The sequence below is a fragment of the Crocodylus porosus genome, unplaced genomic scaffold (assembly GCF_001723895.1).
Source record: "Crocodylus porosus isolate Cpor-Errol unplaced genomic scaffold, CroPor_comp1, whole genome shotgun sequence".
NCBI classification, from domain to species: domain Eukaryota; kingdom Metazoa; phylum Chordata; order Crocodylia; family Crocodylidae; genus Crocodylus; species Crocodylus porosus.
The window spans coordinates 24,124,670-24,138,198 of NW_017728916.1; the positions used below are offsets into that span (position 1 = coordinate 24,124,670).

Sequence of the window (13,529 nt, forward strand, 5' to 3'; positions counted from 1 at the left end):
TTCCTCCCCATGTGCATCACCTTGCACTTGTCAGTGTTGAATCCCATCCTATTCTCATTCGCCCACCCCTGTAACCTGTCTAGGTCCAATTGCAGCCTATTCCTCCCTTCTAGCGTGCCCACATCCCCCCACATCTTAGTGTCATCAGCAAATCTGAACAGGGTGCTATTTACCCCCTCGTCCAAGTCACTGATGATGTTGAACAGTGCAGGCCCGAGGACCGAGCCCTGGGGGACCACACTGCCCACATCCCTCCAAGTCAAAAATGACCCATCCACCACCACTCTTTGGGTGCAGCCCTTCAGCCAGTTGGCGACCCATTTGACTGTGTGGGTGTCGACACCACAGCCCCCCAGTTTCTTAAGGAGACCTGGGTGAGAGACAGTATCAAAGGTCTTCCGAAAGTCCAGGAAGACTATGTTCACTGCTACCCCTGCATATAAGGATTTGGTGATCTGGTCGTAGCAGGCCACCAGGTTGGTCTGGAATGAATCCGTGTTGGTTGCCCCTAAGCATAATCTCCCCTGCTGGCCCCTCGTGGATATGTGCCAGAATAATTTTTCTCAAAAAGCTTGCCCAGGATCGAGGTAAGACTAACTGGCCTATAGTTTCCCGGGTCCTCCTTCTTCCCCTTTTTGAAGATGGGGACCACGTTGGCCCTCTTCCAATCCTCTGGGACCACACCAGAGCACCACAAGTGCTCGTAAAGCCATGCCAGGGGTCCTGCAATGACCTCATCCAATTCCCTCAGTACTCTGGGTGGAGATCGTCTGGACCAGCTGATTTGAATACATCCAGTCCTTCCAGAAGTTCCCTGACTAGTTCCTCACTAACCCTTGGCCTAGGTGCGCCTCCCCTGGGGCCTGAGGGGGGCCGAGTGTGGGGGGTGACTGTTCTGGTCCCTGCTCAGGAAAATGGAGGCAAAGAAATCGTTAAATACGTTGGCTTTGTCATCTGGTGTGATGACCAAATTTCCTAGCGTGTCCTGTCCATTACCCAGAAACTTCTTTTTGCCCCTATGTATTTAAAAAAGGACTTCTTGTTGTCCTTGATCCAGGAAGCTAGTCCTAGTTCCATCTCCACCTTGGCCTTCCTGACTGTCCCCCTACATCCCCAAGCAACTGCAGTATAATCCTCCCTGGTGATGGCCCCTCCCTTCCATTGAGTGTGCGCCTCCCTTTTAGCTAGGAGACATTCCCGGATGCTTTTGGTGAGCCATGGGGGCTTTTGCGCCCTTCTGCCCCCTTTGATCTGTGTTGGGATTACCTCCCTTTGGGCTTGCAGGATCATCTCCTTAAGGAGCGACCGCTCTTCTTGGACACCTGGCTCCCCTCCCCTCTGGGACCTCAGTGCTTCCCCGACTATTCTCCTTAGCTCATGGAAGTCCTCCCTTCTGAAATCTATGGCTGCTCCCTTTCTGTAGGGCTTTGCCACCTTGTGGTGGATGGTGAATTCCAGTAGGCGATGATCATTGTCGCCCAGGTGGTCGAGCATCCTCAGCTCCCTCACCAGATCGTCACCCGTGGCCAGCACCAGGTCCAACAAGGCGTCTCCCCTGGTGGGGCTGTGTACCTCCTGCGTTAGACGGAGGTCCTGCATTCTGGCTAGGAACCTATGTGAGCGGTCAGACCTGGCTGAGTGCTCTTTCCAGCAGATGTCTGGAAAGTTCATATCCCCCATGATGACCACATCCTTTGTCCTAACTACCTCCATGAGCTGACTTAAGAATTCCTGGTCTAGCTCTTCCCCTTGGTTGAGAGGTCTGTAGTAGACCCCCACTGTTAAGTCTCTTTCCCCTTGACTGCCTTGTAGTCTAACCCAGAGCACTTCCGTGTGCCCCTCCTCTGACTCTTTGCTAATTGACAAGGATGTGTATTCCTCCTTAATGTAGAGCACCACGCCCCCACCTTTCCTGCCTGTCCTATCCCCCCTGTATACTCTATAGCCCTTGATATTCACCACCCAGTCATGCGTTGGGTCCCACCACGTTTCAGTGATCCCCACTATGTCTGGGTTGGTGTCAGCTAGCAGGAGGCTAAGTTCTTGTTTCCCATACTACAAGCATTTGTGTAGAGGCATTTGAGGCCTCCTGTGGATGTGTGCACTGACCCCCTACTTTCAGCATTGCCCTGGCCCCTGTTGCTTACCTGTGTATATGTTCCCAAAATGAGGAGACCGATATATAAAAAGAGTAACTCCACTCTGAACTAACCTTTTTCCATTCATTTTCTCACCAGTCTCTTTGCAGAGGATCCCTGGTTACCAACTGTGAACCCCCAGGGTTCTTCAGAACATGGTTTGTAGTGAACTAGATGATCCAGAAAGGTTTGACCCAACCCTTCTCTCTCTCTGTTTCTTTGCTGAATGCAAAAAGGTTAGCTCAGGTAGGAGTTACTCTTTTTATATATCAGTCTCCTCATTTTGGGAATATTAGCATCTTGATGCATTTTGCCTCATCCACTGCCATGTGTACAAAGGTTATTCAAAGCACAAAGTCATTTCAAAGGCTATTTCAAGAGTGGAAATATCCCAACTGTTCTGCTGTGAAAATAATTAGAGCTGTAATTAAATCAATTGTTCTCATGCACAGTTTGATAAAGAAGCACTATTACTGTTGTAGAACTTGACTGGGTGAAGTGTGGAGCAGCTCTTAGAAAGCATTCAAGGGACTTGAAGTGTTCTATATCTCACTGGATAAATCCACCTGGCTTCAACGGAGAGAAAGAGTGATGGGGCTCAGTTAAGCAGAGTTATACAAGTGTCCTAAACCCTCCAGGACTTAAACACCAAAAGACCAAAGTACAGCTTGTATTAATTTGGCAAGAGACACTCTCCCCCTTGAAAAGCTGTTGCTTTCAGACTAGGTCTGAACCTAACTCTGACAACAGAGAAGCTGCACAACAACATCAAATGGGCAACTGATGACTTGCTAAATCTGCACTTTCATTTGGCCACCAGCTGGCCAATAACCAAGACTCTCAATGGCTAAAGTCTGCCTGTTACAAAGGGACGAGCAAGGAAAAATATAAACTGCAGCCTAGGGCATGGAGCAACAATTCAATTACAAAGACACTGCATAGAATAAAAGCAAAAACCTCAAGGGCAAGAGTTAAAGTTGTTCCTACTCCCAACTGGCATTTTTCAGGATCCCTCTGAATGTGTCATGTGCAAACAGCTGGCCTAACAACATATGTGAAATGTCTGAGAGATTTGTTTTATTTAATGCAGTACATCAGTGTTTGCCTTGTAATCCTTTCACTTTAAATACAACAGAGTATATTTTTTTTAAATAAGCTATAGGAAAGAGAACGTCATTTCATTTCCTAAGTGAAAAAAAATCTGAACTGCACTTTTATGCCTGTTAAAGTTTTACAGTCTGCCATCTTCTGAGTCTTATTGTGCTGTTTTATACAAAGATTATTTGTCTGCTGGGAAGTCATCTTTCTATCATCATTTTGCTTCTTGAGATAGACAGTCATTTGGAAATCTGACTCATACAGCCAGCAAGCTATTCTGTATTATGAAATCCTCAAGCTATGGAAGATGCTTATTGCTAACCTCATGAAGTTTTCCACAAGTGAATCACATAACATAAAAATCAAATACAATTGGATTGAACTTTGAAGTAAAGAAAAGTCTGCATAACAAAAGAATACAGCATTTCTGAAAATTGTTAATAAAACCATACATGGGGACTGGAAGAAAAATGTTTGAGAAGAATTTAGTTTCATGAAGCTGATTCAACTGTTATTCCATAGAGCTTAATAAGAAATTAAATATTTCACCACAAGTAAATTCAGCTAAAACTCAAGGTTTCAAAGAGATCTGTACATGAACCATATTAGAATATACCAATAAACTATCAATTTTAATTATTCAAAATGCAATAAAATGCTGCACAATACTGCAAAAATTAAACAATGATCCCTGATATCAAAAATCCTATATTTTTCTTAAAGACAAATTTTGAAACCACTTAGCCATCTCACCATAAATAAGTAAACAGACAGAATGAGGTCTTATGTACTTTAAGCCACGTATTTTGTGTTCCCTTCACTTGACTATCTGTGTTAGAGACACTTGAGATTTAACTGATCAGAAAGATCTACATATTAAATATAAAATATTAGTCATATGCAGAAATGAAAGAAAAAAACTTTAATGATGATGACATCAGGAAATAAATGCCTTTAGAAGCAAATGTTGTAAGAGAATAAATCTATTATATCTTAAATTTCAACTTTGTGTCCCATGTCTATCACAATTTCATAAAGGTTTCTCCTCGGGGCTCCTTATGTATTCTTTAAATCACGTCTTTGTTAGTAGCATAAAATATGGAGGTCCTGGTTCCTGCTTCATAGACTGAGTTTTTATGCACTGAATGTGTTAATGATCACATATTAAAAAACTAACAGTACCACCAGTTACATTATTTTCTGTGGCAGATTTAACATTTTTATGGAGTTTTTTAAAGCATGTTTTTCTTGCAGAATATCACAAAACTACTTGCTTTTACCTCCTCAGTCTGAAGAGTGTTATTTCCAGGTTCAAAGATACCACATGTCTCTGTAGCTAGCAGCCAATAATCTGTTCCAAAAGATATGAGAAACAGTAGAACACCAATCCCACCAAGGATTCCTGCTATAAAAGCTGCTATCCCAACCTTCATGGTAGAAGTAGTAGGTTTGAAACTTGGAAAAGAATTAAAACACTGAAGTGCCCAGAGACACTGAAAGGAGGGGTATGAGGAGCAGGTGCTATTTTTGGACTGAGATAAGCATCTTTTTCATGACTGGTGTGAGTTTCACAGGGCACTGGGAAAAGGACTAATAAAAGCAGATGACCTGGTACAACCAAACAGCTGTGGCATTAAAGAAACATGACAAATAGCTATAGAGATACAGTATGAAGATTTCCAGATACAAACATGGGCATTCATTTTAGTAAAACAATGTAGAGTGGTCATATTAATGGTGTCGAGCAGCTTCTATAGTCATTTTAATATTCGTTTCTAGCGAATATATGCAGTCACATTCAGAAAAGTGGCAACACACACATTGTCTCTTCCTTCTGTTCTCACTTCTTATTTCTTTTACTCTCCTTTAAAGTAGGAAAGCAGTAGTTTTCATTTCAAATGAAAAATGTAGAGGCCCAGAACATGGTATTTAGATTCTGGCCAGTATGATTCATGTCTCCGTGTTTCAGAGATGGTGATTTTTCTACAGGTCTATATCCTACAGCAAGTGTATTTTATCATGTGATGCTACTATGTTATCCAATGTTAAATCAAAATGTAAATCAAGTTTTTAAGTTAAGTGCAAATGGAAAGATAGCAATATAGGTGGTCTCTTTAGGTGGTCCTGAGAAAGGCTCTTTCTTCTCTGCTTTCCTGCCACAGCATATTTATTTGCCCCTACCAACATGTAACTATATCTCTAAGGAAGTGTCCCATCAGAAATGGGGGGAAATTCCAACAGAGTGGAGTTTTCATTGCTATTCGGTTTCTAATATTCTCTTGTTTTCTTCAGAAGGATTTGTTGCAGGCTATTGCCAAGGACAGGATATCAGACAAGAAAAATGTAATTCAGTATGGCAACCGCTCTGTTCTCATGACATGCCAACAATGTGGTCATGGGGACAGATCATTTGTATAAGACAGAATTCAAGCTCTTTTGGCTCTTGAAGACACTGAACTAGCTTACTGACTTCAGTCTTGATACTCACTGTAAGCTGACATGTAAATCCCTCTTCCCCTCTCCCTATGGAACAAATCAACTGCTGGGTACTACAAATTATTTGTGTTGGCAGATCAATTTTTGAATATGCTTAATGATGCAGATTAATTGTGCAAGCATCCAATGAGTATCTGAAATCAAGCAAATATTCTGGGGTGTTCTTTTTTACTACACCTACCCAAATGATAAGCCCTCCGGGAAAGCAGTAAGTCTATCTATCCAGATCTATTCTCTATTGTTTTATGACTGTGAAGTTTTAAATTGCCACAATAGGATTTTCTATCATTATTGTTATTTCTTAATATTTCTGGTATGGAGTAGCCCTTCAGTTATTATATTGGATATCTATTCCTCATCAAAAAGTTCACAAGTGGACTTTCATGATAATTACTCATCTATGTCCATAAGTGTTTAAAGTACCTTATAGGAAGCATAGAACATTCTTTCTTTTTGCCCTAGAATAGTCCACGTTCTTTCTAAAACATTGCAGGATATATAATAGAGGAGTTGAGCAAGGCTTCATGAACAAGATTATGCTCTAAATAGCTGTGTTCTCCATACCCCTCCTTACTAATCCAGCTTTGTGGAGGCACTGTTGCAAAAGTAAGCTTTTTGGGAAAGATATGAAAAGATCAAATAAGTATCCACAGAATGTCTTATGTGTGGAGTAGGATGGGATAGGCCTAGGAAAAAATGTGCAAGAACACCATGGGGTGGTATTTGGGCTGACATTACTGGCAGTGTGGTGGGTAATTCAGCAACATCAGTCGATGCCACTTGTTTCACACATTCATCATGCTTCGTGACACCTACTCATGAACCCCCTACTTACATACACAAGTCCCCTTCGCAAAGGGGAAAATGAATGAAGACTCTGTTACCCAAAAGCTATATATTTTCCAGAGTCTTCCCTCCAGTGTGCATCTGGAAGGAGCTGTATATATCCCATAGTCCCTGTATGTTCACTAACTGGAAATTATTTCTCTCAACTGTAGTAGGTAAACTGGGGGGGGAGGAATCAGATGATCCAAAACCAGGAAAGGGGCCAATAAACCAGGAACTCTTAATTCTGTCAACATGCCTGCCAGAGCTTTTTTGGAACTAGCTCTGAAGAACCTAAATGACCTCCCCACAGAGTTTGACATGGGGTTGAAGGTCTGCCTCACAATTCATGAAGCCATCCATATATATCTGAACACAGAGCTGGAGTCAGCTTTTCAAAGCACAGTCCCTTCAGCTTGGTTTCTAATCCCTGAGCCAAGCAACCAAAACTCCTGCGGCTTTGGTTTAAAGTGAACAGCCCAGCAAGGGCTCTGGGCAGCCAAGATAGGACCCTGGTTTCAAAAAAAAAAAGAAGCAAGAAGAATAAAGAAGCAAGAGAGCCTCTCCATCCTCCTCTTTCCTCTTTTCTTCACCTTGTTCCTTCAACAGTAAAGCAGCTCCTACTACCAATGAACCAACTTTCCACCTTCCTAACCTGCTACTTATAAAGTGCTGGGAAGGCTCACTTAATTCAGAACAGCTGATCCAGCCCTGCTACCATGGCAATTGTGCACAGCTGCTACCATGGCACTTGTGCACTGCTGCAGCCTTTCTTTCACTGTTAACCCTCTTCCTGTTACTCCCTGAGTGCTCCTTTACTACATACACATGCACTTTTTACATAATTTTGTGCCTTACTAGTATATATTAATCTTATAATCATCTGGCTATTTTATATGCAACGGGTACCTTAACTGGATTACCTGTTTGACTGAATAGAGAATAGTTAGCTAAATACAAACTGGTGTATATGTATCACTTAACTAATCTTCAATAACAAGCTATTTCTATTTCATTAGAAATAACGCCTGTCTTGAGTGACAAGGAAAATCAGTTATCTTCTATACTTGTGAACTGTATCTTAAAGCTGAAGACAGTTGAGCTAGAAACCTTGGGTTCGCTCTTTCATTATGTCCTAGTTAATAATTATCAGAGATCCTTAAATGAAACCATAATATGGGCAACTGTGCCTTAAAGAATAGGTATTAATGATTTTTTCAGTCTTATTTACATACCTTCTAGTCAGTTAGATTTGGCTCTGAGTCTGTTATATTTATGCTAATATGTATTTGTAATTTTGCTCTTTCTGCTACTTGGAAAGTTTCCCCATTGAATTTCAGTCCCACTGGAAAAAAAACCTGTGTGTCTGAGGTAAAGAACCAGGCCAGTGCCCAGGCCTGGTTTCTGACAGACTAATATGTGTACAGGCAAATACTTTCCAAATTCTTCATATGGAAAATAGGAATTACATTTACAAAGTCAAAATGTCATTCCGTTTAATTACCTTCCTTTCTTCTCAGCTTGCCCCATACATGTGTTCTTCACCATTAGGATCTGAAAATGCCTGAACATGATAGACAACAAAATTGTGCATTGGAAATCAGAGCCTTGAAAGAAATGTAATGGAAAAGAGTGTGGTGTTTTCAGCATGGCCCTTTCCATTCATGCTTTGGGATCTACTTGGTTTGCTAAAATTATGTATAAAATAATTAGAACAAGGACACCTCCAGAATCCACAGCTGTGGGGAGTGGACTAAATTAAGAGCAAAGATCCCACTGACTTTCAGTGGGATTTGTGATTCATTTGTGTTCCTAACTCACACCTTGATCCTCAGAACTACTTAGATACCTATCTATCGCTTTAACCACCTAAATATTTAAAGCTGCCTCACCTGCCGTCTAGGGTCCTCTATATCCCAGGCAAGTGCCTAGGATGTGGAGAATCTCAAAGTTATATTGAGATCTCAGTATATGCTTGGGCAAACAGGAGAAGGTTCACCTAGCATCCCAAAATGAAACAGATACCAATTTGGCCAGATAGACAACTGTTTTGGCCGAGTCTGCATCCTGGGTAACTAAACCCTGTCCCTTCCCTATGCTTTTCATCCCTCAATAATGTATGCAGTTCCCTTCTTAGCTGGCTTCTGAGGTTTCTTTAGATACCCAGTGTGTCCCCAAACTTAGTAAGTGAAGCCTGGGTGCAAGACTGAGAATTTAACTAGGCACCAGGATCTGGGACTTGCAAAGTACTTCTAACTGATATTTGCTCACAATTAACCAAAAAAAATTTGTAAAGAGATTGTTCCCTTCTTGGTAAGTGCTTGGGTGAGCTGATAAATGAAGATAAACTTGCAATATTCTCCTAACAATAATGTAATCTCCAAAGAACAGGAGGCTAATAAAAAAGAAGTTTCCTCAGTGAATTTTGCCCTTCAGAGAGACATGGTTTTTAATTATGAAATATATTCCTGTTCTGTTTTTGAAGGGTAAATAGCTTTTAAGTGTCCTCTATTTAAAAAAGCTCTTTATTCAGATAGATTTAACAGTGCAGCAGACGTCCTAAGAAGAGAAAGAAAGAAGTAACAAATGGTCTAAAAGTCATTCCTGCCCTGCACTAATGCAGCTATTGAGGAGTTTTTGAGGAAATGATGTTACACCAGAAAATGCCAAAACCAAAACTATTTGCAGAAAAAAATTGGCTAGGATGGATTTCCTTTTAGAAAACAAAAGTTGGGGGGAAAGGTTAAGTAATAATTTAAGCATTTCATTTAATTAGTGTCTAAATCTCAAACTTTCATTTTTAGAGTAGAAATTACTTCTCAATTTGAAATTTAAATTAATGCCTATTTTAAACAAATTGTGAGGGGTCTAAATTCCAACAAATTGTTTTGAAATTATTTTTTAAAGTTTCAGTTGACTTACTCCACTTGATTTCCAGATGACTGGCACTTTACTACTGTCCTTTGTTGCACTGAAGTCAATTGGCTCATTTCAGCAGTAAAGGTAAACACACGCAGGATCAGGGCATTATCTAGTATCTGTCATCTCTAGATCACAGCACACTTCACAAACCTCAGTTAATTTAGTTCCCCAGCATTCATGTTTTGTAAGTGAGTACTACTAAACCATCATCACAAAACACTTGCAAACGTCAATTAATGTTATTGATGACACGAATTCTCAAACCATAGTGTAAACACAGGCATGCCATCTACTGAGACATAGGAGATAGTCCTCCATTCTCTACTCTTCAATGTCTGTACAATGCAAATTATCATTTCCTTCGCCTAATTGTGATTAAGCTTCTTTCCATCTGCAAATAGAACTGTCACTTGCAGAGCATGATACTAGTTACAAGCAATGGGTTAATTGATTTGGAAAAAGAAATAAGTGTTCCCTGCCTCTGAATCACAAAGGCGATGCAGAATCAAGCCCAGAGGAACCGTTCTGAAGTGTTTGGTTAAGATCTGTCTTTTCCGCATCTTTGCAGACTTGAGTTCCACTGAGAGTCAGATCCAGACCCATAGCATCTCAAAGCAGTGGAACCCAACTGGTTAGACTTATTTCTGTCTGGTTTTTCAGACTGAAGAGGTGCGGAGAGCCTTTGGGAGAAAGGTCCAAACTGATAACCCCAAACTAACCTTTCACCTTCTCTCATTTCTAACTGTACATTTGATACAACAAGCTCAGAATACCATAGCAACAGGCAGAAGATCAGCATTTTTCTATGAAAGCAGACAATGTAGTCCAGTAGATAAACCAAGGTAGGCAAAAGGGACCCTGCATTCTGCTTTTGTCCAACCATTAGCCCTGCTATGTGATCTTGGGCAAGTTGTATCATCTCTCAGTGCCTCTATATAGCAGGAATTCCTGCATTCATTTGGAGATCACTTTATGATCTATGGATGAAAAGTGCTGTGTACAAGCTTAGTAGTAGTCATAATTTAGCATCACAGTGGCCTATGTAGGTGGCCACTACAATTAGTATTGCTAAAAAGTGATGTTGTCTTAACCCACTCATCTTTTTCTGACTATGAAGAAATTGTTTTACACTGATCCTTTGCGATAGATGTCTGAGAAGAAAAGCAGTGAACCGGGCTGATCCACGAAAGTCTTCCAAGCCAATAACAGAGCAGATATGTGTAAATTCCTCTGATGTTTTAATAATATAGTGCGACTTAAGGCAAGGGAATCAGCCCCCCTAGCAAATTAGTGAAGTGTTTCCTTAGTGATTGTGATTAGTTTTTGTTTAAACTTTGAGCAGGTGGTTGAATTGCCCTTATTCACATTGGTGAGGAGTTGGGCTGCTGGGCTGGGTTGGAGGGGAGGGCTGGTGATTCCCTCTGCAGCAGGTAAGTTAAAGGTTCAAAATCGGACCCTTGCTGCTTTTCCCAGGCTTACGGTTTCACCTTCGGCTATTTAAAGATTCAATAAGTACGTTCCAAGTGACAATGAAGATCCAGATTCTTCAGAGTTTCAGTTTTTCAGTTCAGTTCAGCAGTTTTTCTATGCTTTTATTCTCTTGGTTTCATGCATACAGCATTGGATTTAATTTTCTAACTATTTTTCAAGCTCTCTTCCCATTGCCAGCTCTCCTGTAAATTCATCCTTCTCTCACAGATTTGATCCAGGATAGACAGTGAGGCTGTTTCCAGATGAGCATGTGCCTGTGGCGGCATCTCAGAGCAGTTTGAGATACTATGGGAGGCATGCTAGGAACAAAAACATGTTCCCCACGCAGCATATTTGCTGCGCAGACTCTAAGTTTGATACCAGGACATCCTGGTATCAAAAAAAAAAACCACACGGGAAAAAGCTGGTGCAGGGCAAACTCCTGCAGCATTCCCTGAAGCAACCAGAGGCTGGGTCCTCCGAAGAGATGCTCTACCACCTGGCCAGACCGTCTCTATGCCTGCCACATGCTCTGCTGCTCCAGCCCACTGCCTCAGTGTGCTCATCAGGTCTGAGTCATTTACTAGTTACATTCAGAGGTGCCACAAAGCAGCTGGGCTCACAGGACAGCCATAACACACTGGGGAAGCAGTGACTTCTGACTGCCACAACGCTTGACGTGGTTGCAAGGCTTTGGCGGCTGCTGTCCAAAGGTAGCACGTGGGGCTGCTGCCCATCTGCCCTCCTTCGTCACCTGACTGGTTGTTGTATATCTAGTATACAGAACAGGCACTCCCCACCCATCCATCCTCCTCTTCTGGCCCCTAGTGCCCATTATGCAGAACAGTATCTCCCCTCCCATCCCATATCCAGAGGCAACAGGAATGTGCACCTAATCCCCGGCATCCTGAGTCCTCGAGCTTGTTACTGAGGCCATGCATAGAGGAAACAAGAGGCATGTGTGCATGACACTTTCAAGTGGCCTAAATGCTTTTGCACTGCTTTAATGGTGTTGGTTTCTGCATGCGTTGGCAGCGTGTTGCACATCAATTCCAGCCGCTGTAGGAAATTTGGCGGCGTAATGCACCTTAAATGACTTGGTATGCAGCAAGCATTCCTACGGCTGCAAAGCAAAGCACCAGAATCTGTGCAGCTCCACGGCTCTACAGGAAGCCTGGCAGCACCCCAGGAAAGCAGGCTCCACCCAAGAAAAGCAGCAGGCCTAATCTTTTTTTTTTTTCCCCCCTCCTGGAGCCTGCCTGCCTGCCTGAGATGCACAGGGGCCCAGTGCTGCCCTCTACAGCTGCAGTGCCCCACAGGACCACCAGAGTCAGGTGTCCACGGGTGGGTGCCACCTGGGGGGAGCCGCCACTGCTGCGGAGGGAATCACCAGCCATCCCCTCCAACCCAGCCCAGTGATTGCTTCACCCGCCAGCAGCTCACCCTCCCCTCCCCACTGGAGAGGAAGGTAAGTCAGCAGGGTGTGTGCGCAACATGGGGGTTTAATCATCCCTAAATTGAAACGGTGTTTTTTAAAACCCACTGCTTCAATTTAGGGTCCCTGTTTCATCTACACACACCCTTCCCACTGCTTTTGCAATAAAAAGCTGCAAGTGCTTACTGGCCTGGATGCTTTCTCTATCTGTGAGGGGGAAGGGAGGGGAGAGGGGGGAAGGAGAAGGTCAGGGGGCTTACTATACAATAATTCATTTTCTCTTCCCAAGAGATGGAAAATGGGGCATTTCTCACACTGGGGGTTTCCCCTTCCCTGCAGACACAAGGGCCCTGCTGCCCTTGATGGTTCTTGAGTCAACCCTGCTCAGCAGGCTCCATTCCACATCTCCACCCAGCTCCATAAACACCTTGCTCCAGACCATGGCCAGGAGACCTTATAGTCCCTCTTACTACATAGAGATTTCCTGCTCTGTGCTACTCACTGGCCCCCATGGCAAAGAATCCTAAGTGTGAAGTTTATTTTTGTGAAGTATTGAGGTGGGCTTCCCCTTCATCTGCAGCTAGCAGGGTGGACAGAGGGGACCCAGGTGTCCAGAGTGATCATGGATGCCAAACAGCAGTACCTACTTGTTAGATCTGGGAAACAGAAGCATGGAGACAGGGTGTGACTTGGGAAGGGGAGAGAGATGATTTTCAATTCTAACATTTAATTCTTTTAGATGCACATTCCGGTTAAGCTGTTGCACCCATAAAAGGTTAAAAACAAAGCCTCCCTACACCTCTGTGAAATCCACTGAACTGTGTTGCTGTGCTTCCACACACAACTCACCCCAGGTCAAGATGTCCTCTCTCCTCCAGGTAGTTCTAAAAAATGTATCAAAGTTGGGGGTGGCTTTTATTCACTGACCAAGTGCAAACACCCCAGGGGAAAGAACAAGAGCTGAAGCCTGGTGTGAGAACCAAGGGCTGCCAAAGGCTCCAATGTGTATAGTCCCAAGGGAGACTTGTTTGCTGTCAGCCCCCACAGCAGCAGCTCCTTCTAGCTCCCACTGTCAGTCTGGGCTGCCAAAGCCAGACCCATGGGCACTCCAACCCTTCCACCCTGGGTGCACCACGGGGGGCTCT

General features: G+C 43.0%; 1 protein-coding gene across 1 annotated transcript in view; it reads right to left on the reverse strand.

Annotated features, from left to right (window-relative positions):
* Positions 1-4,717, reverse strand: part of LOC109311061 (transmembrane protein 182-like) — a 25,628-nt gene extending 20,911 nt beyond the window's left edge. The window contains exon 1 of the mRNA XM_019536490.1: positions 4,517-4,717. Within this exon, the coding sequence (XP_019392035.1) occupies positions 4,517-4,669 (153 nt within the window). The 5' untranslated portion in view covers positions 4,670-4,717. The remainder of the gene's footprint in view (positions 1-4,516) is intronic.
* Positions 4,718-13,529: the final 8,812 nt, after the last annotated feature.